Source organism: Lethenteron reissneri, chromosome 47 (genome assembly GCF_015708825.2).
Source record: "Lethenteron reissneri isolate LAM-NWPU_2019-01 chromosome 47, ASM1570882v1, whole genome shotgun sequence".
NCBI classification, from domain to species: domain Eukaryota; kingdom Metazoa; phylum Chordata; class Hyperoartia; order Petromyzontiformes; family Petromyzontidae; genus Lethenteron; species Lethenteron reissneri.
Genome location: NC_083825.1, coordinates 6,885,377 through 6,912,722, shown reverse-complemented (window position 1 = coordinate 6,912,722; position 27,346 = coordinate 6,885,377). Strand labels below are relative to the sequence as shown.

Sequence of the window (27,346 nt, the reverse complement as noted above, 5' to 3'; positions counted from 1 at the left end):
AATCCCTTGTGGGCTGGTGTAACCAGGGGGTTCCTACCAGTACAATGCATATATTTAAGGATTCATTAAGATTTGTGATGGGGTTTTTTCCCCACAATTGCATCCCGACTGCGCTGTCACGTCATGAGACGATGTCTCTAACAGAGAAGTAGACAGGACAGAACTACTGCAGAGGTCCGTCACGTGACCTCTGGTCCACAACGTGGGGGGGTCAGCAAGGTTAATATAAAGCCTCAATACATGCGTAGAATATCGTGTCCAAGCTTAAAACGTCTTACAATTTACTGCCTCTGTTCTACGTATTAAAATCGCGTATTCCCCTCCGGCCGCTTAGGAACCGCTACACCAATTTTAGAAATGAAATCATGACGCTGAATCATGCCAATTTGTTGAATAGCGAGAGCAGTGAAGCATTTAAATTGAAGTTCAAATTTAATCAATCAATGTGTCAACCATATGACATGATAAATGTTGCTCTTCTGGAATTTGATATCAAAAAGGGTTAAGAACCACTGGTATGGACGGCTCAGAGACGTAAGCGCATGGGCTTGGGCAGGACCCAGTGGCGTAGTAACGACGTTATCAGCTAAGGGGTGCGGAAATGGGTCAGGTGGGGCCCCAATATTTGATTTGTCTCGCACGGTCGCACCTCGGCTTTATTGTATATCGTTGCTCCACTTGCCTAATCACATCGTTACGCTCACAGTCTCAAACATGTGTAGCGTCAGTGATTCGGAGACGAGGTTTGTCGGAGGCACCTTTTTTTAGAACATTCACGGTCTCGCCTGCACGCTCTCTACAGTCGCTTAGCCTGGCCTATACACAACACGAGCCGTCTAACACCGGCGGCGCAGACTGGGACAGCCAACAACTATCCGGCAGCGCAATATCTAGCGAAGACGGCAACGACGATGGCGGCGACGAGACGACAGCGACGACGAGACGAGTCCACTCCCAGAACCGGCAGCCTCGAGCCCCCCGCTCTCGGCTCCTTTTATGCTCCCAGCGTGGCCTGGCTCCGCCCTGACTGCGCCTACCTTCTCGAACCCGCCAGCAGGTTCCAGGTATCTTCCAGATGGGGTCCTCCGTGACCCTTGCCCCAGTTCCTCCGCTCTGCCAACACACCCCGTGCTCACGTTCACCGGCGTGTGCGCTGTCTGTCCACCACAGCTGCCGCTGCTGTCCATCAGCTGGCGCTATTACACTAGACTTGTGTAAAGACTGTGTCAGTAAGTCTCGAGGTGAAGACAGGGTTGTCAGCGAGGCTGGATGCAAAGACAAGGTGCCAGCAAGTCTGGAGGTTCTTGGTTGGAAAATTCCCCAGAGTGTCCAAAAGAGGCAGCCGGGGAAATTCCCCCGGAGAATCCACGAGGATAAAAGCAGGGCAATAAATGATGTTCGGGGTTTGTGGAGAGGGACTCGGGCCGTCGTCGCTGTCTTCACGTCATCACTGTCTACAAGTCATCACGGTCAGCTCGGTCATTCGATCTCCACGTCGGCATTATCTCATGACGACGGGGTCCTAAGCTATGTTACGTGAAATAAAATAAACCTCTAAAGTTCGAGTCATTACACATGTAATGCTGTAGAGGCTCTCCGCCTTCGCAAAATGTAGCCACTTCAGCTCCGTAGGAGTACTTCTGCAATACAATTGACACGTATCTAATTAAATATCCCAGAAACGGGAGTTCTATGCCCAATGTTATTTTCCTCAAGCTACTTACGTTTAAATTTTTTGGGCCTTTCGGTAAAGTCACGTAGATAGGTTGAAAGAAAATAAGAAAAACGACGACGTTTCGATCGCAACACAAGCGATCGTCATCGGGACGATTTACGTGACTTTATCGAAAGACCCAAAGAATATGAATTGCTCTATCACGTCTCATTTTGATGCTATCGGCATACCCCATTTTCACTGATTTTACCCGAAATTAACTCTATCACTTATGATTGCAAGTTGTTGCGAGTCAATGACTGCTTTAGTGTTAAAATATGGTGCTGTATTTTTAGGATAGTGTGTTTATAATATCATTTTATGTAGATATCCACATTTATTTAATATTTATCTTCAGCAGTTTTTATTGAAAATGCAATATTTGATATCTCAAAAACCTGATGTGATAGACAAAAACTGATGCCAGATTTGGAATCAGCACCCCAAAATTACCTTAAAACCGTTTGAAAACCTTATGCTAGAAAAAGTGTGTTGACCAGTGTTATCTAATGATTATTCCACCCCCGCGCCCGAACGCTGACTTGGTACATTCCAACTGCGAGCCAATCACAATCCTTCTTGCTCCTCCCCCCTCCGTGTGTACGAGGAATGGTAGAGTCTCCCGTGAGGCCCCGCCCTGCGCGCTGATTGGTCGGTTCGTACCCCGCGTCGGTTTTTCCGCTTTTAAAAAAAATCCCCTCAAGTTCACGAAATCCCAAACTCGACGGTAAAACATCACCAAATCTATCGATAAAACCATTAAACCAGCGCGCATTCAGCTTCAAACTCCGCGGCGCAGACGCACGGGTAAGAATTGCACTTTTACGCGGTGTTTTTTTTAATGTTTGCCGGCCTCTATCGATCACTGCAGCGCCTCGGACGAGCGAACGGCGTTCCGAGGGACGTCAAACGGAGGGAGACGGAGCGGTGAAATCCGGCGGATCGTCGTCTCGTACGTGGTGAAGTATGTGTCAGCAAGCCACTGTAACAGTGAACGGCGTGGGGATGCCTTCATCCAGCAGTGGATTCATCGCGGTTAACGATCGGCGATCAATGTGTAGTAATATACGTTAACGCGTCGGCTTTAGCGAGCAATTTTAATCGAGTGGGTTGGGTTAGATCGCGTAAGTATAAATGTGTCGTAACCTTGTTGGTTCTTTCGGTAAAGTAACGTAGACTGGAAATAATAAAAATAAAATATAATAAAATAAAAATAAAACATAATAAATAATAAAATACAATTCTCACGACGTTTTGGCCACAACGCAAGCAGCCGTCCTCAGCTGAAGAACAGGGAGGGAAATAATAAAATAATAAAAATAAAAAATAAAATAAAGCATAATAAAATAAAACAATTAAATAAAATAATATAAAATAAAATTCTCACGACGTTTCGGCCACAATGCAAGCAGCCGTCCTCAGGTGAAGAACAGGTCTGTCGGAAAGACCGCGTCCCAATGAACACCACTAAGCTTGGCAGCGTATATTTAAGCTGGGTTGGAGGAGGAGAGAGCCTTGACAAAGGAATTTACAATATCAACAGAGGGATTTAGCATATTTATGGGAAATGCAGATATGGGATTAGTCACTACTTGTGGAATGTGTAGGTGGTGGGGGGGGGGGGTCTCAAAGTCATATTATGCTCGTGTATTATGTAGGATTAGCAGTGATAAAGGGAGGAAGTAGGATTAGCAATAATAAAGGGAGGGAAATTTTAATAGTAAGGAGCTGCAGCAGCCAAACCACCACGTAAAAAATAACCTAAATATAAACTACATCAATATCAATATCATCAATATACTCTCCAATAAGCTGAGCTACTAACAATAACCCTCCACCACCCACTAACATTTGTTACTTAAACAGAACGTGCCAGTTAGTGGGCCTGACGTGGTAACTAATTGTCGCGTTCTGTGTACGTGACACATTTACACTTACGCGAACTAGTGATATATAATGCAGTTCTGTTTACGCCATTGACCAGAGTGGTGAAGTATGATGACATGAACCTCACCGTGCGTTTACAGGGAGGCCTCCATCCAGCAGTGGATTGACAAACATGCTGTTACGTACTGTCGTGACAAGTGTATTGAATTGTTGTGATTCGAACCGGAGTTGGGTAATGAAAGATCATCTAATCGAGAAGCAAGCTTCTAAGTCTTGTACACATGAGTTTGAGTCCCAGTCAGGGTCAACATAGCCATCATTATCGTTATCAGCTCTCCAGGATCAATAATAGAGACGCAAATCGATCAGACTGCACCACTTTTTTTTCGGGGCATACCGATTCAGAATTCTCAGCAGTCTCCAACTCTTATTATCCAGTATATCTCTCTGGTGCCTCTATGTGATTTGAAGGGGAGCCATTGCCCGAAACGTCGTCTGTAATATACTTTTCCTTTTTAAGGCTGCAGTGTTGTTGACAAACGTGTTGAGATGTTTTATTGTTTGTGCTTGTGCACCACTGCCAACGCAGCATCGCCAAGTGATGCCGCCAGTTATCGTTAAGTTCATAAAACATCACGCATCGAACCGCGTGTGGAACGAGAGTCGATTGTATTCGCTGACTTTGCCGCATGTCGTGTGGAAAGGTTTCACGTGACCCCACCAGCCACCAGAGGCCACTAAATTATCCACAAAGTGAACAAAATCGGTTATTCAATCGCGACCCAGAGTATTGACACCTGATCAGGCTAAGAGTAAATAGTTGGCTTGTATAGAACAGGAGTTGGCAACCAAAGTAACAAGAAGAGACATTTTTTTTTTTATTCTGTAAAAAATAGCCGCGTTTGGTTCCGGAGCCACAGGTTTTCGACCCCTGGGATAGAACCAACTGCGAACTGGCCATGGAGACTTGTGTGTTTTTGTTTTCCTGTATTGGGAGAAACTAGTTTTAAACAGGGCTTCCCTGTAATCAGAACACATTGATCTCAACCCTTCAGCTCTCCGGGGTATACTCTGAAATAAGTGCACAACTTTATCTGTGATGAACGCTGCACTTTCCGTCATGAACGAGGGAGGCGCAGGGATAAACGTTCGATTACGTTGGAATCGATCTGCAGACGGCGGTCTTCTCGCACGGCCAGCTCTGTGTCGCTTTATCTCGATCCCGTAATCCCAAACAGGTGAAAGTCCGCATTGAACTGAACCCCCAGCAAGGCCATCTACTTAACGACGAGAGAAAATTCACACGAAATGTCGTTTTCAATTAAGTCTTCCAGGTATAAATGATATAAGCTTTTAATGAAGAAATACAATTATCTAATTCAAAACATAATACAATTCAAAGATGTTTCATTTTAAAACTTCAAAACGGAGCATCGGGTGCTTGCGTGAATGCGTCGCTCGTGTGCAATTTTTTTGTGACTTTCCCGGCCAAAGGCTGTAAATGGTTGTGAGGGGCGCCATAGGCGTCCCCGAACAACCCCTCGTATACAATGAGTACCAATTTCTGGGAAGGCCAAAGTGGTTGCTTTATGGTGTGTTTTGTCCCTGTCATAGGAATGTGGAATTTCAACCACTGGCTCAGGGCTGTAAATGAGAAATCATCACTTTACCCATCATTTGAGCATTTTGAGGTGTTGAGGTGGCCAGGAGATAGCAATGCAGCAATGGATGCTTGACTATCTGTGCAGGCCCTTCTAGTGTTATCGCCTCCTATGATGCGGTGGGTTTTCTCCAGGCACTCCGGCTTGCTCCCACATGAAGCAAAACGCATTAATGGCATTGTCCAAACATCCACAAAGTAGCGGACCAAAATAAGTTAAAATTGTAAAGGTTGCTAATAGCTGCATTCTTGTGAATCAACCAGGGCTGCAGAGCTGCTCCCACACCTCACTGCCCCGGGTCTCACTGCTGGAGCGACACGCGGCGGGACGACGCCATGACGGCCCAGGATGACTACGATGAGCTGCTCCGTCTCTACGAGCTCAGGGAGACCATCGGCTCAGGCAAGGCGACTGCTCCACGTGCTGCCTTTCTGCTCTTCCTGGCATTTTCCCCATTTGTACGGCGCCTGCCTTCCTCGTCCTATTCCCCCACTCATTCCTGTCCTAGGCCATTTCCACATTCACTCTAGAGGCCTTCATATCCTGGTTTACCACTTCCCATTCATGTGAGGTCTGCCTTCCTGGTCCTCTTGCTCATTCAGGAGTGCCACAGTGTTGAGATGTTAAATACCTTGCCAGGTATACAGGAGGTCGTGGTTCAATCCCACCCCTGATGCCTGTATATTTGGAGTTTGCGTGTTCTCTCTTCCTGTGGTTGTGTGGATTTTACTCCGGGTCCTCTGGTTTTTTCTTCCACATTTAGAACAATGCGTATTAAGCTACTATAAATTTCCACACGATAGACCACTTTGTTGAGCTATCATTTGTGGCCAGGTCGTTTCTGAAAAAGAGCTATACAGCTCTGGGCCTTTCCTGGTAAAATACAATTTTTTTTGAAATGTTTAGTCATTCATTCCAGTCCTGGGCTACTCCGCACCCACTCAACAGTCTTTCATATCGTGGTTCACCATTTGCATCCACCTCTTTCGAGGCCTGCCACTCGCTCTCCACCCTGGTGCTTCCATGTTCATCACCTTTCTTCCCATGTGCTATTCCTGCAACAACCTTGCGCCCATCTACCCTTGCACATATTTTACTCACCTGCCCTCCTCCCTGTGTCTCCCGCACCAGCTACCAAGGCTAACTTAATGATGGAATGATTCACAGTCCCTGCGAGTCTATGAATCGCCACAATTCGGGATCACGGTTTGGGGTCACGGATGAGCACTTTTTTGGTACATTTTCACGAATTCTCACATTTTTGCCCCCCTCTCCCGCTCACCCCTCTCCCCAGGTGGGTTTGCCAAGGTTAAGGTCGCACGTCACCTGCTCACGGGGGAGAAGGTGGCCATCAAAATCATGGACAAGGCTGAGCTTGGGGTATGTGCGTGTGTCTGTGTTTTGCTCTGCACTCCACACACCAGCGCTTTCCCTGAGAGTTATGCAATTGCATTCAACAACACTTGTTCAGTTTAAGTGGCGATGCAATGGTTAGCCTGCCGTACCACGATATGTGCGCCCTTCGTTTTGATTTCTGGCCATACCCGTCGGTTGTAATTGCAATAGCAACCAGGCCTGGGACTCCTGTAGGTCAACTCAGCTGGAATTGAGTACCAGCTGTTATGTGTCAACTTCAGCCCTGTGGAGATCAAGGTGACTGGCCATGAGTGATTATGGCTATAATATTCCTTTTGTGTGCAATCCTGACCATAATCTGGGTTCTCTAACAGTGCTTGCCCCTTGTGTCTATCATACAAAATAAATGTTTAGGGTTAGTGTGTGTAAACAAGATTGGCGTTGTGGCCAATCTTGCTCACACACACTGAACCGAACTTGTCCTGGTTCTCTCGTAGGTCGACTCAGCCTTAAATGAGTATCTGGTGGAGTGTGCAAACATCAGCACTGTGACAACAAAGGTGGTTGGGCATTGTGGTGGCCACTTTCTCGTGTAACATGGAAACTTCAACAGGTGCTTCTGAACAGCACTTGACTCCACAGTCTGTAATACTGCATGAGCAATCTGTGTGGGTGTGTTTGTGTGTTTGTGCAGGATGATTTGCCACGAGTGAAGACCGAGATAGAAGCCATGAAGAGCCTGAGCCACCAGCACGTGTGTCGTCTCTACCAGGTGATCGAGACAAAGACGAAAATCTTCATGGTGCTGGAGGTGAGAAACAGTCACCAGTAGTGAGTCACTGTCCACATCCCCTTCCAGAGAGAGTCCATTACTGATGATAATATGATAATATCCTAATTACCTGGGGGCTACAGTAAATAATGACAGCTTAAGCCCCCGCCCCTGACTCCACATGCCGCCCCCCCCCCCCCTGCATCCCTCCTCCCTTGCTCTTACCCTATATAATCGCTTGTCACATACAGCTCTCTCTGCCCACTACAGTAAAAATTTTTTGCTGGGGTTGTCCCACCTGATGACGGAAGCTTGTGTTGCCTCCGAAACGTCGTGATTTAGTTATTTTTTATTTTATTTTCACCTACGTGACTTTACCGAAAGAACCAAAGAGTATGGATCCTTGCAGTCACGAAAACTTCAAATCTAGGATGATAATGCCCTTCGTTTTCCCAGGAAAACCTCACTGAATGTCAAGGCTATGTCGGCAGGAAGGTGTGTTACATTGGGACGTTTGGCCAAATACATTAATGAGTGTTTGGCTTTGTGTGAGAAAAAGCCAGATAACCCAGAGCTATCTCAGCGAATGATGTAAAGAAAAGCTTCATCACTAACGAGGCTTGGTTAAAGTATTTTGCCCGTAGCTTCGCCAGGCGCAAAATTGCCAGAGAGTCTCACGGCGTGTGCCTGTCCCACAGTACTGCCCGGGCGGGGAGCTATTCGATTACATCATCGCGCGGGACCGCCTGCCCGAGGAGGAGGCACGTGTCTTCTTCCGGCAGATCGTGTCGGCCATCGCCTACGTCCACAGCCAGGGATTCGCACACCGTGACCTCAAGCCGGTGAGAGGCACACGAGGCTGTGTCGACTGGCCGCCTTAGTCCATCTGTCCATCAGAGGTCGCAACCGGGTACCCGATACCCGTACCCTACCCGATACCCGGCTACCCGTACCCGGCCGGGTACGGGTACCCGTTTGCGACCCTGGTGCGGCCGGGTACGGGTAGACCGTGAGTCACTGGTGAGTAACTGTTTGTCACTCATTTCCCAACGTCTTGTCTCTTCTCACAATTCAAGTTCCTAGAATCAACCCACCCGCACCTGCAACATGGCTTCATCCCAGAGGTCGCAATCAGGTACCCGATGCCCGTACCCTACCCGTACCCGGCTGGGTACGGGTAGGGTACGGGTACGGCCAGGTATGGGTACGGGTACCCGTTTGCGACCCTGGTGCAGCCGGGTATGGGTACCGGTAAGGAATCAAAACCCGTTTGCGACCTCTGCCATCCATCCTTCTGCCTCTGTCTTTCTGTTCCTCATTCCGTGTCTTTCTGTTGCTGTCTCCTTTATTTTCCCTCTCCGTCCATTCTTCTTTGCTTGTGTCCTGCGGTATGGTCCTTCCATTCCACTGTGCCGTCCGCCAGTTTCTGTGTCCTTCCTGTCCTTTTTTGCACCCTTGGAAGTGAGCTGGTTCCATCTCTAAGTTGTAATAATCATAATAAGAACAAACTTTATATTCATCGTTCTGTCCTTTTCGCTCTTTAATCACTCTTCCACACGCAAGTGCATGGTCTTCCTAACTAGGCCGCTTGTTGAGCACATACCTTTTCCCAGTGGGCATCTTTAACTTTTAAAGATTCCTGCAGTGGTGCGTGGTGAAAGCTTGACAGAAGAATGCTCAACACGCAGCCTGACCTGGAAGACCACGCTTGGATCACGAGTGGCCATGGAAAAAAACAACGTGTGAGGATCACTCTCCCGCTTCGTAACTGCTGGACATCCGTGAAAAAGAGCTTCATAGCTCACTGATTTCTGACTGTGACTCCTCCTGCAGGAGAACCTCCTCATCGATGAGAACCACAACCTCAAGCTCATCGATTTCGGGCTCTGCGCTCGTCCCAAGGTGGGGGGGCGGAGGATACGTGGTGGGATGGGTAGGGGTCTCTTTATAGTGACGCAGTGGTTGTGTTGTTTATGTCTGTGTGCCGGTAGTGGCGTGATTGTGTCTTTTTGGTGGTGTGGTTGTGGCAGTGTTTTAGTGTGATAGATATCTGTAAAGCGTTCGTGGTGTTGTGGATCTTTGTTGTTGTTAGCTTGTGTTGTTTGTGCCTATATAGAGTGGTGGGGTGCATTTAATGTTGGCGTGGTTGTGTTCCGGTATATTAGTGGTGGTGCAGTTGTGTCTGTGCTGGTGGTGTATAACAGTGAAGCGAGCGGTTATCTCTGAGAGTATAGCGGTGCGAGTGTTGGCCCGTGTGGCAACGTGTCCGTGTGTTGACACCAAGTTTAAAGCGTACGCTGCTGCGCTGGTGGAATGGCTGTGTTGGCATTGTGCGTCGCGGTTGCAGGGCGGGCTGGATTGCCACCTGGAGACCTGTTGCGGCAGCCCGGCGTACGCTGCACCAGAGCTCATCCAGGGAAAACCCTACTGTGGCTCGGAGGTACGAAACACGCGCACAACGATTTACGTCTCCCCCTTTCACGTCGTTTCACAAATGCAGTGCAGTCTGTTCTCCTGTAACGCGGTAGTTGTCTGTCTTCACCTGAGGACGGTTGCTTGCATTGTGGCCGAAACGTCGTGAGAATTATTTTATTATGTTTTATTTTTAAATCCTTTATATTAAGTTCGCTTGCTTGCTTAGGACCGTGCAAATCTTTCGGTCGTTTTTTAACCCACGTCCTGTGATCCAATCGAGCTGACATTTTCCACACAGACTCGTTGTGCGTGACAATTAATGTTCGTGAAAATTTTTTTCCAAAATTTTACATTTTTTAGGACAAAGATATTATATTTAATTACCAATTGCTTAATGGTGCAATGCAATCATCTGACCCATAGGTGGCAGCCATCTCAAGCCAGAGGACGAGAGGACTCTAGCCGCCACGCATATAAAGGATTTATAGTGAAAAACTTTGTTTTTACGGGTTATACTTATTATAATTTTATTACTTCCCTTCTACGTGACTTTACGAAAGAACCAAGAAGATGAATCCCTGCAGTCACGAAAGCTTTAAATCGAAACTTCACCGTATCCTCCGTTGTCTTTGTTCATCGGTGCTCGCTAACAGCACTTGCCCCAAAATCTGTTAAGGCTTTCTGGGGGATCTTTGTCTTGCGCGTTTATGTGTGCGTCGTACAGGCGGACCTGTGGAGCATGGGTGTTCTGCTCTACGCCCTCCTCTGTGGCTTCCTCCCGTTTGATGATGACAACGTGATGGCATTGTATCGCAAGATCCAGGTGTGTGTGGCTCTCTGACATTTAAGTTTATTTTACTATTTAAATTTTACCAGCGACCCAGCCACAAAAGGTAGCTCAACGGAGTGGCTTACTACGTGGAAATTTATATCAGCCAATCACTATACGCACATTTCTTAATGTGGAGGGAAACAACTGGAGGACCAGAAAAAAAAATGCATACGACCATGGGGAGAACATGCAACTTCCAAATATACAGGTGCCAGGATCGAACCCACGACCTCCTGTATACCAGGTGAGGTAGTTAACATCTCACCATCATGGCGCCCGATAAGAAAACTAAAATATTATCACAGTTGCTGAGCACAGGCCCAAAGGCTCTAAAGGCCAAGTAGCCAGCAACAAACTGCACCATTAAAGTTGTAATAGATAAGAGCTGACACGTTACCAAGGACGCGGGCTTGAAAGGCATCTGTATTTTAAAACATCTGAATAAATCTCTAGTGGTATGAAAATAACGGCGACGACGACGATGATGATGTTTGTTAACGTGAGAAACTTGGTTTCCTTTGTTCAGAGGGGGAAGTACGAGATACCAAAGTGGCTGTCTCGCGAGAGCGTGACACTCCTCGACCAGCTCCTGCAGGTGAGTTGCTCGCTACACTCCTAGACCAACTCCTGCAGGTGAAGGTTTGCGTGAGCTGCTGTGGGATGCCCTTACGGTGTGGCCATGCTCATCGATAATGTGTTAAGTTTAACACACAGGTTTTCGCGACCAGTAATATAATAATTATTATGTATGTTTGAGTTGATAATTAGTTTTTTACCCTTTTTTCTGGCAACAAAATTGACACCTTTTTTACGAGGAGTCATGTTTGCATAGACCACAATATTTGCAGTCATAATGCAAACAAAAAACATAACTATGATAATATATGCACTGTCCTGCATATAGTGCATATATTATCAGAGTTATGTTTTTTGTTTGCATTATGACTGCAGGTATTGTGGTCTATGCAAACATGACTCCTCGTAAAAAAGGTGTCAGTTTTGTTGCCAGATAAAAGGGTAAAAAAACAATTATATTTTTTACTGAAAAATGAGGTACCAATGGTATGTTTGAGTTGGTAACCCGCGGCTTCGTTTGTTAAGTAAGCCAGTAAGCAAGAGTGCCACTGTGTGTGTGTGTGCGTACATGCTTAAATGTATGCACGTGTGTGCGTTGCTGTTTGGGCGGTTGCGCATACATGTGCGTGAGTGTATGAAATTGAGCGCGTGCGTGCATATGAGTGAATGTGAGGTGGGGCGGTGGTTAGTAGATTACGGTACAAACCGGTCTAATATCACTGGTGATTCTGGCAACCTGAGTTTTTCTTTCTCGCCACGGCTAATATTAGTGCTGATTATCTGAACCGCTCTGAAGTTGACTCGGCCTTAAATGATTACCTGTTGCTGTGCGTGTAAATATCAGCATTAAGGAGACAAAAGTGGACGGCTTTGGTGCAGGCCACGTCACCCCTTGTGCGCCGTTCCAGCCTTAGTAGGTACTGGCTGACAGCGCTTGTCCCCCAGCTGTCTGTATGACTACATGTGGGGGATCTTTGTATTTTGCTGTTCCATGTGTGTGATCACATAGGTGGACCCGACGCGTCGCTTGGCCGTGAGACATCTCCTAGGTCACCCTTGGCTGATGAGTGGCTATGGCTGTCCCGTAGAGTGGCATAGCAAGTTCCCGGTAACTCCCGTCCACACACTCTCTCTCGCGCTCTCGATAAGATATTAATTCATTGATCCATTAGGCTATTGACGTCAACTCTCGAATTATGGGAAAGCAGTGCCCTCTACTGTGAGCCATTCACTAACACGGTTGGTCTTGTCCTGCTTTGCCAGAGATCTGGATGGACACTTCGTTTCGTGACGTGACAGTCATATCACGATAAAATTGTGAACATTTTTCATTTTTTAACTGGACAATAACAAAAAAACTCCGTAAACGTAGGAGTTATCCTCGCAGTGGTCCGTTCAAGCGACGTCGCTTCGTTCTCTGTGCCTGTGCCAGCTGCTTCACGTGGATGAGGACTGCGTAACGGAACTCGCCGTCTTCGGAAAGAAGTCCAAGCAGCGGACGGCAGAGCTGGTCTCGGAGGTGCGCCCATCGTGTGACGGTGGCAGTGGTTTAGGCCGAAACATTGGTTCATTGCAAATAATAAATTGTGCACACATTTTGACGCAGGTATCCTAGACCATTGCATGTCCCCAAGCAGCTTACGTTTGGTCGGATAGAGAGGGCTAAACGAGAGGAGATTCGACGATGCGTTGTTGACTGGCACCGGCGGTGTTAAGATTTGTTTCTGTGGAGGAGACTCGTAAAGGACGCTACTGGGCAGTTGGAGGCAACTGCAGAGGAGTGGCGCTTAGGACAATGCAGAGCACCAGGTAGTTAAAACACAGCGGGTGGGGATCACGGGTGGTGCACCGTCCAATCACCTCGGTCAACCCATAACACCTGGGTTTGTCCCGTCACCACATGCCAGTCATGTGGCCTATGCACAAGTGCACCTAGCCTGGCACAAGAGCTGTGGACACATCACTTCCAATTAGTTGGAAAAATTGCAGCTGTTTATATGTAGGAGGTGTATGTCTTAGTTTTTGCAGTTTCGTTTATGAACAGCACTTGCCTCAACAGTCTGTTAAGGCTATATGGGGGATATTTGGTCTCTGTTGCAGTGGCGCTACGACGAGTTCACAGCCTGCTACCTGCTGCTGCTCGCCAAGAAGGCGCTGGGTCGCCCTGTGCGTCTGCTGCCCCCGGGTGTCACCGCCCCCCGCTCCTGCCCCCGCGTGCGCGTCGCCTCTACGCCACACGCACACGCCAACAAGGTGTGCTCGCACGCACGCCCACGAGCACGCTTGCATGCGCTTGTACGCCCGGTGTGGCGAGATGTTAACCGCCTGGTATACGGGATCGCGTGGGTTTGATCCCGACTGTGACACCTGCTGTATATTTGGAGTTTGCGGTGTCTCACTCCCTGTGGTCGCGTGGATTTTTCTCCGGGCTCTCCGGTTTTTCCCTCCACATTTAGAATCTACATCATGCGTTTTGAGTATTTGGCTGCTATGCATTTCCACAAGATAAGCTACTTTGTTGAGCTATCAATTGTGGCCAGGTCACTTCTAAAAATAACTATAGAGCTCCGATTAGCACCTGCGATTAGCACGGTTGGCTACGTATGGTGTGACAAAAAGTTCAACATAGATACATAGCTTAGTCGGCCTTATTTGGTCAAATAAAAATTGTTTAGGTCGTTTTGAAAATATTTTTTTAATAGTATGTACTCAAAATACTTGCAAACATGATCTCACACTGGTGCTTATTTCCTTAGATCCTTTCTGTATCATTGCATGTGTGTGTGTGTGGTGCATTATTGATTGTGTGTGCGTGTTGTGCGATGATTATTTTTTAATCCGTTATCGTCATTGTAATAGAACGCTGACACATCAAGCGTATTGAGTGCGCGAGACGTACCGTCATTTCATCGTCATTGTCTTCCTTGTCGTCATCACCGTCATAGTTTTATCGGTCTTTACTGTCCCGCAGTCAAGAAAGGCGCTGGCGTTCATGGCACCACCTGGCGGAGGGGTCGAGGAGCGAGGAGACGATGTGGAGCAGGAGGATGAGGAGGAGGACGCGCCGTACGTGTTTGGCTCCATGGACTTTGACGACACCGACTCTTACTTTGACGACTGCCCCTTCAGAAGGGAGAGGCATTGCTCAGGCCGACCGCCGGTATGGATGTGCGCGTGTGCGCACACGCACACACACACATATTCGCACGCAAACACGCGCACGTATAGAGACAAAGATCTCCCCGAACAGACTGTTGGGGCAAGTGTTGCTAGCAAGTAGCACCTAGGAAGGCCGGCACGGCACACGACGGGATGGGTGGCCAGTACCACCCCCGGCCGTCTTTGTCTCCGCAATGGCGATGTTTACAACACCATGCCAGATACTCATTTGAGTCGACCTACGGAGGCTCAGGGCTGATTCAGAGAATTCTCGCTGGTGTTAGCCGTGAGCGAACTGGGGTCGCCGGGTTTGTGGTAAATCGTGCAAACCACGAAACTGCAACAGATGGATCGGGCAATGCTTTTCAAACTGGGTTTGTCCTCAGCATCATTTAATAATAGGTCCTGCCCTCCCAGTCTTCAACCTGCACCGACCAGTGTGGTGAAGTATGTTAAAAAAAAAACAATGACGGCATGGATTTGTCAAGCCTTCATTTAGATTTCCCATTAACACCTCAGAACGACCGTTCTCGTTGACCTGTGACCTCCCCCATGCATGCTTCTTAGGCCAAGAAGCCCCGACCCAAATCCGAGACGACGGAGTACGACGTGGCACAACCGCGACGGGCGCGAGCCACCGCCCCGGCAGCGGCGACGAGGCCTGGCGGCAAGGAGAACGTTCCCCACGGCCGCCCTCCCAAACCCAGCACCTCCTCCTCATCATCATCCTCCTCTACGTCGTCTCTTTCCTCTGCATCATCGCCACTCAAACGCAAAACGCCCGGTGGGAAGGGGAATGCCGCCACTCCGCGCTCGACGCCGGCGCAGGCCAGGACGCCCAACACGCTCGTCGCCCTCACGCCGGGTTCCCCGACGTGCCGGACCGGTGCCGTAGCCGAGTCGGACTCGGAGAGGAAAGCGGTGGCGAGGACTCCGGCATGGGTGAAGGAGGTGGTGGCGTCGTGGCAAGCACCGCAGGGTACGAACGCAGCCGACGGCGCCGAGTTGGTGAAGAGTTCGTGGCTGAGCCGTGCTCGTTATGTTGAAAACTCATTTCTTTGAAACTGCTTTTTGCGTTTAGTTTGTTGTCCCTTTCCCGCACCTCCGATTAGCACGGTTGACTGTATGGTGCGAACGAAGTTTAAATTACAAACGTACATATGCGGCACAGCTCTTAGCAAGCGGTGGAAAAGCCGAGCTGACTTGCAGGTAGAGATGGCACTGTGCTACGTGGTGTGCTGGGAAAGCTGGAGACATTTCAGAAAGGCTTGGGCACCTGCTGATTGATTGATAATTATTATATTCTTTGTCATGGTTTGTTCAGGAAAGTCTCTCGGAGGACTCGAGACTTATTTTCAGGTGGTTCCTGCGAAGTCGCCTGGTACACAGGAGGTCCATAGATTCGATCCCGACCCTGATGCCTGCTGTATATTTGGAGTGGAATCAAAGTACATTTAAAGTATTTGGCTGCTTTAAATTTCCACGAGATAAGCCACTTCGTTGAGCTACCATTTGTGGCCAGGTGGCTTCTGAATAAGAGCTAGATAGCTCAGTGAGCCTTACTTGGTAAAATAATAATAATGATTTAAAGCTATCGTGACTGCAGGGATTCATATTCTTGGTTCTTTCGGTAAAGTCACGTAGAAGGGAAACAATAAAATAATAAAAATATAAAAAATACAATTCTCGCGACGTTTCAACTGCAACACAAGCAATCATCATCAGGTGTGAAAAACACAGCAAGCCTCTGCACAGCCACTTTTTTCAAATTTTCTTGCTGTTTTTCACACCTGATGATGATTGCTTGTGTTGCAGTCGAAACGTCGTGATAATTTTTTTGTTTTATATTTTTATTATTTTATTGTTTCCCTTCTACGTGACTTTACCGAAAGAACCAATAATATAAAATAATAATAGTTTTACTTTTTCTCCATCGCGGGTGATGATTGCTACGGTATATTCTAATCGAGTCGTCCGCGGGTTATTTGCTGAATTGAGACCATGCGGTCGAATGACGTCACGGGATCGTTGTCGTCTACACCAGAGGTCGCAATCGGGTACCCGATACCCGTACCCTACCCGATACCCGGCTACCCGTACCCGGCCGGGTACGGGTACCCGTTTGCGACCCTGGTGCGGCTGGGTACGGGTAGGCCGTGAGTCACTGGTGAGTAACCGTTTATCACTCATTTCTCAACGTCTTGTCTCTTCTCACAATTCAAGTTCCTAGAATCAACCCACCCGCGCCTGCAACATGGCTTCATCCCAGAGGTCGCAATCGGGTACCCGATACCCGTACCCTACCCGATACCCGGCCGGGTACGGGTAGCCGGGTATCGGGTAGGGTACGGGTACCCATTTGCGACCCTGGTGCGGCCGGGTACGGGTAAGGAATCAAAACTCGTTTGCGACCTCTGGTCTACGCTGAAGCACGCGGCGCATAGTATTTTTTTTATTAGCACATCATCTGTATTCATAGTGGCGGTCACTGTATTAGAAAATACGGTGAGAATAAAACACTTAGATCCCAATTTTTTTTATGGCTGGTGCACATTGAGTGATCGCTGTTGGTGATATGCTGGTAGTGATGATAGATTGCATGTATGAACTCATTGCTACTGATGTAGAGAACGGCGTGTACACGCGTTCAAATGTATGCATGTTAAACTTCTTTCGCACCGTATGTAGCCAACCGTGCTAATCGGAGGGGAAGGACAACAAACTAAAGACAAAAAGTAGTTTTAAAAACGACTGTTCTAAACACGTAAGTGATCAGATCCTTCTACATCACGTGGGACGTGTTTAGTAACCATCAGGCATGTGAAGTGCAATGTCTTTATTACTTTAAGAACAGAGAGTAGTGGTAGGCTAGGAAGGAAAAGGAGGTGGGTCTCAAGGCCTGCCGATTTCCCTGCTATGGCACCGGCTTGTCAACGGGTGGCGCCAAAGTTATTTGTAAAATTCAAGCAGTTTAGCAGCTGAGGTCGACGATGAAAACTTAGTGTCAGTTGCATTGTGTGAATATCTCATCGTTTGCAATTCCATGTGTGAACCTGTATACGAGCTAAAGAGTAAGGACCTTTTTTAAAACTTAAAATTGCGGACTGATGAAGCTACCGGCGTTAACAATTTTTAAAGTGGAGGTGGTTCAGGGGTCGTGAGCACAGCTGAGATTCCTGGTTTGAGTCTGGGTTTGAGTCCGGGTTTCATCCGCCCGTGATTTAAGAAGGTTTTCAAGTGTAATGAGTTGATGGTCTTGGCCCCGCTACCAGTTATTGCACGAAATTACTGTATTTAATAATTACGTCGGTATAAAATAAAATGAATAACGACGTTTCGGGCACAACACAAGCGTCCATCATCAGATGATGATGATGAACACTTGTGTTGCGGGGAGATCCAGGCCAGGTTCAGACATCTGAACCTGGCCTGGACCTCGCTGAGGTTGAATCAGGCTTAATACGAGTACCAAGTGCATTGAGTGAACACTCGTATATAAGCAGGCACTGGTAGATTTGTGAGCGTGATACTGGCCGCCTTACCCCCGCACCGTTTGCTGTTGTGGATTTAATAGGTGCTCGCTAATGGCGCTTGCAGAGTCTATTGCAGGGGTGGGAAACCTATTCCCTTTGGGCTGGATAAGGCCCAGGACTTAATTTCACACGGCCCAGGGCCACATGAAGCTTATCACTTCAGAATGGCCAGCGATTGATATAATTATTCATAGCCAGCGAGCGTCTTAGCTGCACTAATCGGCTACTGGAGGGGAATATTTTTGATCTGGCCACACGGTGTTACATCTTAGCGCTCTATCACTTCTGACACTGTAAATGGCCTCAATGCTCAGTTAGCACGCACGTAATTTTTTGCGTTGTCATTGAGTAACACCGGGGTGTTTTTCTCGCCAAAGGTATTGAAAGTTCCAATTCGGACTTCGGTAAAGAAATGGTCGCTCGCCCTTTTGTCCATGGGACTAAACGCGTAACATTTTTTGCCGTTTCAGGACAGGGGGATTCGTCTCCGCTTGTGTCCAGGCGTGGTGACCCCCAGTGTGAGCGGCTGCGCCTGGCCCCACAGTTGAGTCCAGATCGCAAGTGAGTGTGCCCCCCCCTCAACGCATGTGGTACCAACACAGTAGCAGGAGTACCACCGCTACAAAAACAAGAACAAGCTGGCCGACGCATGACATTTTCTCCCATTTTAAATTTCTTGTGGTTTCTTGAGCTATTAGCTGGGACGTTAATTGCCTATGTGGCTGGTGCCTTCTACTACAATGGCCCCTCTTGCTCTTCCCCCCTTGGCCACTTGGCCAGTGACGATTCTCTATTCTGCTGCATCTGCACGTTTTCCGCTTGTTGCGGAGTTTCACCGTTTAAATCCAGCGGCCGCCCTGATTACCTCGGATTAGCGCAGTTAGCTACGTATGGTGTGAAAGAAGTTCAGCATACATACATGACTGCAGGTGTGTTATCCGTGATAATACCAAGCCTACGCGCCGTCTGCTTCACTGAACTTTAAATGTCCCGCAAGAGTTGGCCATCGCGTGCCGGCGTCAGGGTTCAAATTTGACAAATTAAAAATGATTCGCAAATTAATCAGTTGGGATTACACGGAGCTATCATCGCCCCCCTAGTGGCAGACTGACGCCCCAGGTCACTAACAAATGAGATGCATCTTGGTCTGTTGGGTTCTCACCTGGTTAAGCAAAACAAACTTGAAACTTTGCACACCCGCGCGTGGAATATGAATTTTATTCATTTTCTAGGAAATGTGCGTCTCGACTCACTACTGGAGGGGGTCCTGTATTGCGATGTTTGGCCAATTCCATTGTAGAGACAGAAGGGCCCGTACATCAACTTGCGTCCACTATTTAGCCACGGAGAGCCAATTGGGAACTGGTCGTCATCATTTTATTTATATTGCACAATTCATAATGCAGGTCTCGGTGCGTAACCCCCAGCTATACATTTGCAAACGGATGTTATGAACCGGCGACATTATTTACGCGAGCGAAATGCATTAAGTTTAAGACCTCGACAAGTAATTATCATAAAGCAAATTAATGCAGAGCGAAGAAAAGAGATTGCGTTCAAAGTATTTCATAAGAGTAAAAGTAATTATCTCATTCCTACACCCCGTCTGCCATGGGGAATAGGCTCGCACTCGGGATGTTGTAGGTTCAAACCCCTATTGTGAGTCAATTTGACCCATCGTCCCAAAGGGATCGATATAATCAGTAACACTTGGCGCTGAAGTTCACAGTGATTGTTCAATGGATAGGCTTGCCTCCCCCATAGGAATGTAATTTCCACCGCTGGCTCGGGATTGTAAACAGATATGGCCACTTCAAAAGGAAACCATTTACATTTTTGTTACCACTTTTTAACACACGTTGAACGCATTAATGTATTAACTTTGTTCGTCTGTAACTTTTTTAACGATGATCCAATATGAACAAAACCATAGTATGAAGTTGTTTCGCTATTATCGACTTCCACGATTGAAAACCGGACAAATTTATAAAAGGCTTTCCCAAAAGTCCGAAAAGCGAGAGTGCGCTTCCACCTCCCCTCCCGATGCCCTCATGACCTGCCGAGTCCTTTCGCGTTAGCTGGGTAAGCCACGGTGATTGCAAGAGTCACACCGATGGGCACTCTTTAAGCCGCTCTGCCCCCCAACCTCTGGAACTCCCTTGCCAGGCAACTGCGCCTGGTCCCATCTCTCTGCTTTCAAGTCAAAACCTCCCTCGTCAACTCCCGTGCCTTTGGAACCCGCTCCTCCCCACCCCCAACCCCCTTAGTCGCTTACTCATTTATTTAGAATACATTTAGATGTTTCGCTTTGTTGTCCTTCCCCTGCACCTCTTACGGTCACAGTTGGCTACGTACGGTGTGAAAGAAGACCAACTATTTTACATGCTTAATTTGAAGCTTTCGTGACTGCAGGAATTACCGTACCACACGTCGCCCTACTCATTGACATGCTAATTTTTCCTCTGCCCCCTCCCTCTCTCCGACCCCGCCCCCCCCCCTCTCTATTTAAGGCCCCGTCACAGAGACGATCTCTCTCTTTGTGCCGATGTGTGTTCTTTCTCTGTGTATCTTTGTGATATCTGTCTGCTTATATGTCTGTCTATAGTTTTATGGTTAGATTTTTGTTGCTATTTCTTTCTTTTATACCTAATGATGATTGCTTGTGCTGCAATCGAAACGTCGTAGTATGCTATTATTTAATTTATTATTTTATCTTTATACGTGATTTTACCGAAAGAACCAAAGAGTATTTTACATGCTTTCTCTCCCTCCGCAACGCTTGCGTTCGTCCCGTTCCCTCCTGTTCCCGTTTGTAATCCTGCACTCTTTTAAGATGTTTGTTACAGTTATGGGCACGTTACAAATGCACGTTGTACTTACGTATGTATGTACGATGACCTTATTTCGCACCGTACGTAGCCAGCCATGGTAATCGGATGTGCGGGGGAAGGACAACAAACTAAACACAAAAATCAGTTATAAAGAAATTAATTTTCAATCTAGACGATTTAAAAGTGCACAGCTCCAGTGGCTAATATCGTAAGGAAGAGCGTTCCAGACGGCCGCAGAAATGCACCAGAAAGCGCGCGATGCGATGACCGTCTTTGTCCGATGGTTCGCCAAAAGCCGCCGCTGGGAGAATGACCGGAGTTTGTGTGTTGGTTCATGCTCCTTGACGAGATTCGCAAGCTATTGTGTGGTTCATTTGTGGCAAGCACGTTGTGTGTAACGAGCGTGGTTTCTGATTGACAACTACTCGTGGAACACCGTTTATATGCGGTAGAGTCCTTGGGCACGCAGCAAATATTTGACCTGTTGGTACCACGTGAGGTGGCAAAAATGTACCAACATCTTTAAGTCGCGAATGAAAGTGAATTATTGGTCAGCAGATTCGGGTCTTCGGGGTCCGACACTGAACGTGGCTTTGCCGCCGCCGCCAACTGTGGAGGAGTCGTAGCGAGCGGCGGCGGTGCCGCCGGTGGCTCCAAGACGCGGCGCGGGGGGAAGGTGTTCGGGAGCCTGGAGCGCGGCATCGACCGCGTGCTGGCGGCGCTGACACCCAGCAAGCGGCGCGGCTCGGCGCGGGACCTTCCCCGGCGCACGCGGGTGAGACGAGAGGCGAGACGGCGGAGAGACGCGCATCGGCATGCCTCGCCCTTTGTACGTAGCCAGCCGTGCTAATCGGAGGTGCGGGGGAAGGACCACAAGCTAAACGCAAAAAAACTGTTCTAATAAAGAATGAGTTTTCAATCTAGATGATTTAAAAGTGCATCGCTCCAGTGGCTTACTAATATCGGAAGGGAGGGCGTTCCAGACGACCGCAGAAGCGCATCTGAACAAGTGTGATATGGTGACCGTCTTTGTTTGATGGTCAGCCAAAAGCCAATGCTGGGGGAAACGGAGTTCGCGTGATGATGTGATGATGGTTTATGTTCCTTTGGTTGCTTTTCCCTATTTGGGCCCAACCAGCACGAGGCGATCGCAGTGCCGCTGGAGTTTTTCCCACCGGCTCTTTGCTGTGCCGAGTTGGAACCAAACCGTGATACGCTGACCTCACAAGTCATCTGAATCTGGCTGGGGGCCAAGCAGGGCCAGAATGTGGGGCTAATCACAATCAGAATATTTGTTCATACTGGAGGAAACCGATGAGATGTAAAGCTTTTTTTTTACAAATGTCCAATAATGATAAATTCATCCCATGTGACTTGAGTGAGTATCTTGAGTACAAAGCATCACTGCGTCATCAACACGCGACTCGACTCGTTCATTCACGTGCTGATTAGTGCTCGCCAACATTCTCTGCAGACTATTGTTTTCGTTTGTTATGTGCAAAAGAGTGTGTGTGTATATATGTGTTCCTCTGTGGGGAGCAGTGGTGTAGCGGTGGTCTAGCAGTTAGCGCGCTGCGCTACGAACCCGTCGACCCGAGTTCAATTCCCGCTCGCACTCAAAATCGGTGACGATTATCTGAACCTGGTATGGGCCTCCCCGAGGTCGACTCAGCCTCAAATGAGTACCTGGTGCGGTGTGTAACCATCACCACTGGGGAGATAAAGGCAGTCAGGCATGGTGCTGGTCACCCACAAACCTCGTGCGCCATGCCGGCCTTCACAGGTGCTCGCTAACAACACTTGCCTCAACAGTCTATTAAAAGCACAATGGGGGATTTTTGCTCTTTTTGACCTCTGGATTCACTGGTTGACCTTCACATATGATTGTGCCATCATGAATTCTAGACCTTTTACAAGCCGCTCTGCTTCGCTGTGTGTGTGCCCCCATGTGTGCGTGTGTGTGCATGCATGCACACGTATGCGCCAGCATGTGTGTGTATGTGTGCACATGCATGCATGTGTTTGCGTGTGCACTAGAGGCAGGGTGCTGGCTACCTACCACCTCGTGTACCGTGTTGGCCTTCATACGTGCTACTCGCGAACAGCACCTGCCCCAAACTGCCTTTATGGGCTACACGGGGGATCTTTGTCTTTGTGCGCAAAAGCTTGTGGACACCATAGGAGTGTGTGCGCATCTGCAGATGTATGTGCACTTGCATGTGTGTGTATGTGTGTGTCCGTGCGTGTACATGGTACTGGCCACCTACCACCGCACGTGCCGTGCGGAGTTCACAGGTGCTAGCTTACAGCACTTGCCCCTACAACGTATGTCGGTTATCCAGGCGTATTTGTCTTTGTCTTTTGTACGTGTGCCTGTGTGTGTGACGCATCAATTATGCGTCCAAGAAGGCATGAAAGATTCCCATCAAGGGCTCACATTTTCCGAACTATCTTTCTCTGAAACAAACCATAAATACCATCTCTGAAGTATTATTTGCGGGAGCGAGGGAGGGGGGAGGCTTCGAGAGCTTAGAGATAGATCTTTTACATTTCATTACACCGCTTCGGAGCCCCATTTTTTTTATATGAAAGCACAAGGAGATGAAACTGGCCAAAATAAAATAATAAAAAGAAATAGACCGCACACATATATATGCTTACTTATCTGAAGGCGAAAAGATACAATACATACCGTCTAGCTACCAACTAGATTTCAATCTCTTTTGCCGGGTTATTAGTCAATAAGAGGGGCAGGGAGTGGGAGTTTGCATTTAGAGTAGAGCGGCGGGGCGAGAGATGTGAAATAAGGGCAGGTCATCGCCTGAGCGGGGGTGGGGGTGTGTGGCCCCAACTAAATCCCCCACCCCCTCCTCCTCTCCACCCCCATCCACCCTCCTCCTTTGCTGTCCCCTCGCTGCTAGGGGTTTTAGCTGGCCCAGGGTCTCGCTCCTCCACTCTTGGTCTGTCGAAGTCACCCCTCAATTATTGTAACCACAGCCACTGGCAAAGTGTCCCCTATTTGTTGTTTTGTCCTCGCATCTCGTCTTTGCTCTTCCTCTCCATTTTCCTCTAAATTTCTGTTTAAAAAATTCGAAATGGGATGTGTCCCTCCTCACTCTCCGCATCACGTGGCCATACCATCTTGGTCTTGCTCCGCTCGCTTCTTACACAACACTTTGTACCCCAACTCGTTTTATGATGTCCTTAATTCTTCCCTTATCTCTCCGCCCGCATCCTGGCAATGATGGCGATGATGATGTTGCCACGGTTGGGGGTGACTGCCTCTGCATTGGAGGGTTACAAGGGGTCATGTTGCGCTTTCGTTCCATCTCTGCGCTCAGCCGTGCGTGCCGCCTCTAAATATACTTTCCTTTTATTTAAATCACGCACGGGCACCCACTGATATTCGTTCTCAACCAGAGGAGGCATAGCTGCGTTTTTTGTACAGCGTCTCCTAGAAATACTGGGATGAAGGCTAAACCAGCGGACCTCTGTTTTTGTTGTGTGTGTGTATATATATACATGAGTGTACGTGTGCGATAGAGTGGCAAAAAGCAGAACTGGTCCTGGATCTCGCCTAGATCAACTGAGCCTTTCATGATGCGTGGCGCCATGTGTAAACATCAGACACAAATTAGTACCTGGTGCAGTGTGTAAACGCCACTGAGGAGACAAAGGCGTCCGGGCGTGGTGCTGGCCACCCACTCCCTCGTGTGCCGTGCCGGCCGCCATAGGTGCTGCTCGCAAACAGCCCTTGCCCCTACAATCTGTGAAGGCTATACAGGGGATCTTTGTGCCAACCCTGTGTTCTCCCCCTCCTCCCACACTCTGCTCCGCGTGGCTTGTTGGCAGTACCACTACAACGTGACTCCCACGGGGAGCCTCAGTGCCGAGCAGGTGCTCGCAGAGTTGGTGCGGGTCTTGCCGCAGAAGCACATCGACTTCCAGCAGAAGGGGTGAGGCCAACTCGCCCCATACTTCATCGCCCTCCTGCCTAATGATGCTTTGTTTGCGGTTGTTTTTTTTTGTGTGTGCGGATTTTATTTGCTTTATCGCCGTACTGTTGTCTGATTTTATTTGTTATTGCGTTTGTCATTTTGGTGACTCCAGGTCACTCTTGCAGTCGAGTCTGTGCTGGTCTCTTTTGTTCTCGACTGGTTAAGCGAAATAAACCTGAACCTACAACTTGAACCGGCGCCAACTCATAGGCCGGCAGCTGGCATGTCACTCGACACCACAGCCCAATGCGATTCATTTAAACGAGGCAAACACTGGGTCAGCTTCATCAGCAGGGAGTGGCTTAAACTAAAACTATTTAAACAATTTTTATGTTATCAGGTAAGGCCCACCGAGCTATGTAGCTCTTTTTCAGAAGCTACCTGGCCGCAAATGATAGCTCAACGAAGTGGCTTATCACGTGGAAATGTATAGCAGCCAAATGCTCTAAATGCACGTCGATTCTAAACATGGTGGGGAAAACTAGAGGACCTGGAGAAAAATACACACGACCACGGGGAGAACATGCAAGCTCCAAATATATAGGCATCAGGGTCGGGATGGAACCCACGACCTGCATACCAGGAGAGAGAGAGAGTTAAGAACTCGCTACCGGGGCGCCCAACATTAATAGGATGCAATTTTCTGCCACTCCCTGACGATGGATCCTCTTATTTACCAAAAAAAAAACGCGCCTATGATGGAACAAATGCAGCACCTGCGGCAAACACTTTGAGGGTTCGTCTTGTGAGCAGAAAACCGAGCGTTAAAAATTGAATTAATTGTGCAATGCCACTGTTCCTACCGGCAACAAAATATAGGATAATGTTTAATGAGTTCCGGCAGGCTTTACGGATAACAGGAGGGTCACTGTATTATTATGCGGGGGGGGGGGGGGGGGGGCGGCGTCCGCAACGTTGTTTACGTATTACCCACAATGCACTGGGGGACCACGTAATTATTTTGTTCAGGGTAATCGCTTCGCTGACCTCGGCGGTTAATGTATTTGTTGCCCTCTGACGGGTGGGTGGGTGGGGCGAGAGAGCGAGTGAGGTGTTGGGGGTGGGTGGGTGGGTGGGGGGTGTAGAGGGGTAGGGGTGCATGCTGTTCACCAGCTGGTGAGCGTGTCTGGCCACGTACGCGTTGTTGTCTCTGCGTGCGTGCGGGACCCGGTGGGGGAATGATAGCGTAGTAGTTAGAGCGGGGGTGAGGATTTGGCCTACGACAACAGTTCATAATATTTTTTCAGAATGTGTATTTATTCTGGAGGAATCCGATGATCTGTGAAGCTCTTTTTCACATTTGTCCAAATTTCGCACGGCACGTGGCCTACGTGAGGCCCACCGTTTCGAAACGGGCCCCAAACTAGATTTATTTATCCATCCACTGCATGCGTCTTAGCAGCACTAATGGGTGGTTGTAGAGCGCAATATTTTCCTTCTGCATTGCCCAGTGTTGACAACGTAGCTCCACAGCAGCCTACAACAACTGCAGGTTTGACGCATGGTGGTCACACATTCAAGCACTTGGGCACATTCTGGGTGATTTGGTTGTAGCGTCATGCTTTATATCTGAAATTTATCTTTAGAATATATACATAAAATATATTGTAATTAAGCGTGAATTACAAATGTTTAGTCATTTTTGAGTTATGCCTGTGCACTCCCGGCAATGCAGTCCGCTCAATATTTGTTTGTACTAATTTTTGCAATGGAGGAACTTGAAAACACCAAGACGTATTTATCTGTTATGATAATCATAATGTGTTCGGCTAATGATGTCTCACATTCTCATATGCTCCCACGCACACACATTAACTCACACACATTAACTCGCACAAACACACTCCCTCGCACACTCTTGCACACATCCGCACACACACCCGCGCACACACACACCTGCACACTCTCGCACATACACTCTGGCACACTCTCGCACGCACCCGCACATACACTGTCGTGCGCACACTCGCACGCATGCAACGTAGGTACACCCTCAAGTGCCAGACGCAGTCGGACTTTGGCAAGATCACGATGCAGTTCGAGTTGGAGGTTTGCTCGCTGCTCAAGCCCGAGGGCGTGGGCATCAGGCGGCAGAGGCTCAAGGGAGACGCGTGGGTCTACAAGCGGCTCGTGGAGGACGTCCTCGCCTCTGCCAAGCTGTCCTAGCTCGGCGTGTCGCCCCCTCTCGCCGCCGTGTAATTCCTCTCAAACTTCCGTTTCCCTCGCGTTCCTCCCATTTCTACGCCAGTAACGCCCCTTACCAAACTCCTTTTCTCTTCTGCTCCCTCTAACCTTGAAATACCACCGTCCCTCTCGCCCCTCTATTGTACGTATGTATGTTGAACTTCTTCCGCACCGTAAGTAGCCGACCGTGCTAATCGGAGGTGCTCCCTCTCCCAGTGTAACCCAAGAACTCCGCTCCCTTGCCCTTCTGTTTTTCCTTTTTAACGTTATAACACGCGGGTTTTGAAACTATAGCCCGCGACTTTGTCATACGGTCTGCTGGGCCAGATTGGGCCCACCACTGCAGAGCGCCCCACAAACAATAACCATTCGGGAATGCGAGAAACTTAGCTGCACTAATGTATGTACGTTGAGCTTCTTTCGCACCG

General features: G+C 48.3%; 1 protein-coding gene across 4 annotated transcripts; it reads left to right on the top strand.

Moving 5' to 3' along the window:
* The first annotated feature begins 2,382 nt into the window (after window positions 1-2,382).
* On the top strand, window positions 2,383-26,943 carry LOC133354412 (maternal embryonic leucine zipper kinase-like). Of its 4 annotated transcripts, none has more exons than XM_061571228.1 (19): window positions 2,383-2,441; window positions 2,586-2,678; window positions 5,526-5,664; window positions 6,557-6,642; window positions 7,313-7,429; window positions 8,089-8,232; window positions 9,224-9,292; window positions 9,738-9,830; window positions 10,530-10,628; window positions 11,164-11,232; window positions 12,223-12,321; window positions 12,646-12,732; window positions 13,314-13,466; window positions 14,185-14,373; window positions 14,940-15,351; window positions 18,376-18,466; window positions 21,295-21,511; window positions 24,589-24,692; window positions 26,720-26,943. In XM_061571228.1, exons 3-19 carry the CDS (start codon window positions 5,598-5,600, stop codon window positions 26,898-26,900), a joined length of 2,277 nt encoding a protein of 758 aa, XP_061427212.1. In that variant the 5' UTR covers window positions 2,383-2,441; window positions 2,586-2,678; window positions 5,526-5,597; the 3' UTR covers window positions 26,901-26,943. The 4 variants fall into 4 exon arrangements, with proteins under 4 accessions (XP_061427212.1, XP_061427208.1, XP_061427209.1 ...); XM_061571224.1 differs by having other exon boundaries at window positions 21,292-21,511; XM_061571226.1 differs by having other exon boundaries at window positions 2,409-2,441; window positions 2,586-2,666; window positions 21,292-21,511.
* The last annotated feature ends 403 nt before the right edge of the window (window positions 26,944-27,346 follow it).

Bases quoted from the DNA above. Each gene is read 5' to 3' on its own strand.
- LOC133354412 (XM_061571224.1), top strand. From the start codon at position 5,598: ATGACGGCCCAGGATGACTACGATGAGCTGCTCCGTCTCTACGAGCTC. The intron at 9,293-9,737 runs GTGGGGGGGCGG...TCGCGGTTGCAG, and splicing joins GGCTCTGCGCTCGTCCCAAG to GGCGGGCTGGATTGCCACCT. The intron at 10,629-11,163 runs GTGTGTGTGGCT...TCCTTTGTTCAG, and splicing joins CATTGTATCGCAAGATCCAG to AGGGGGAAGTACGAGATACC.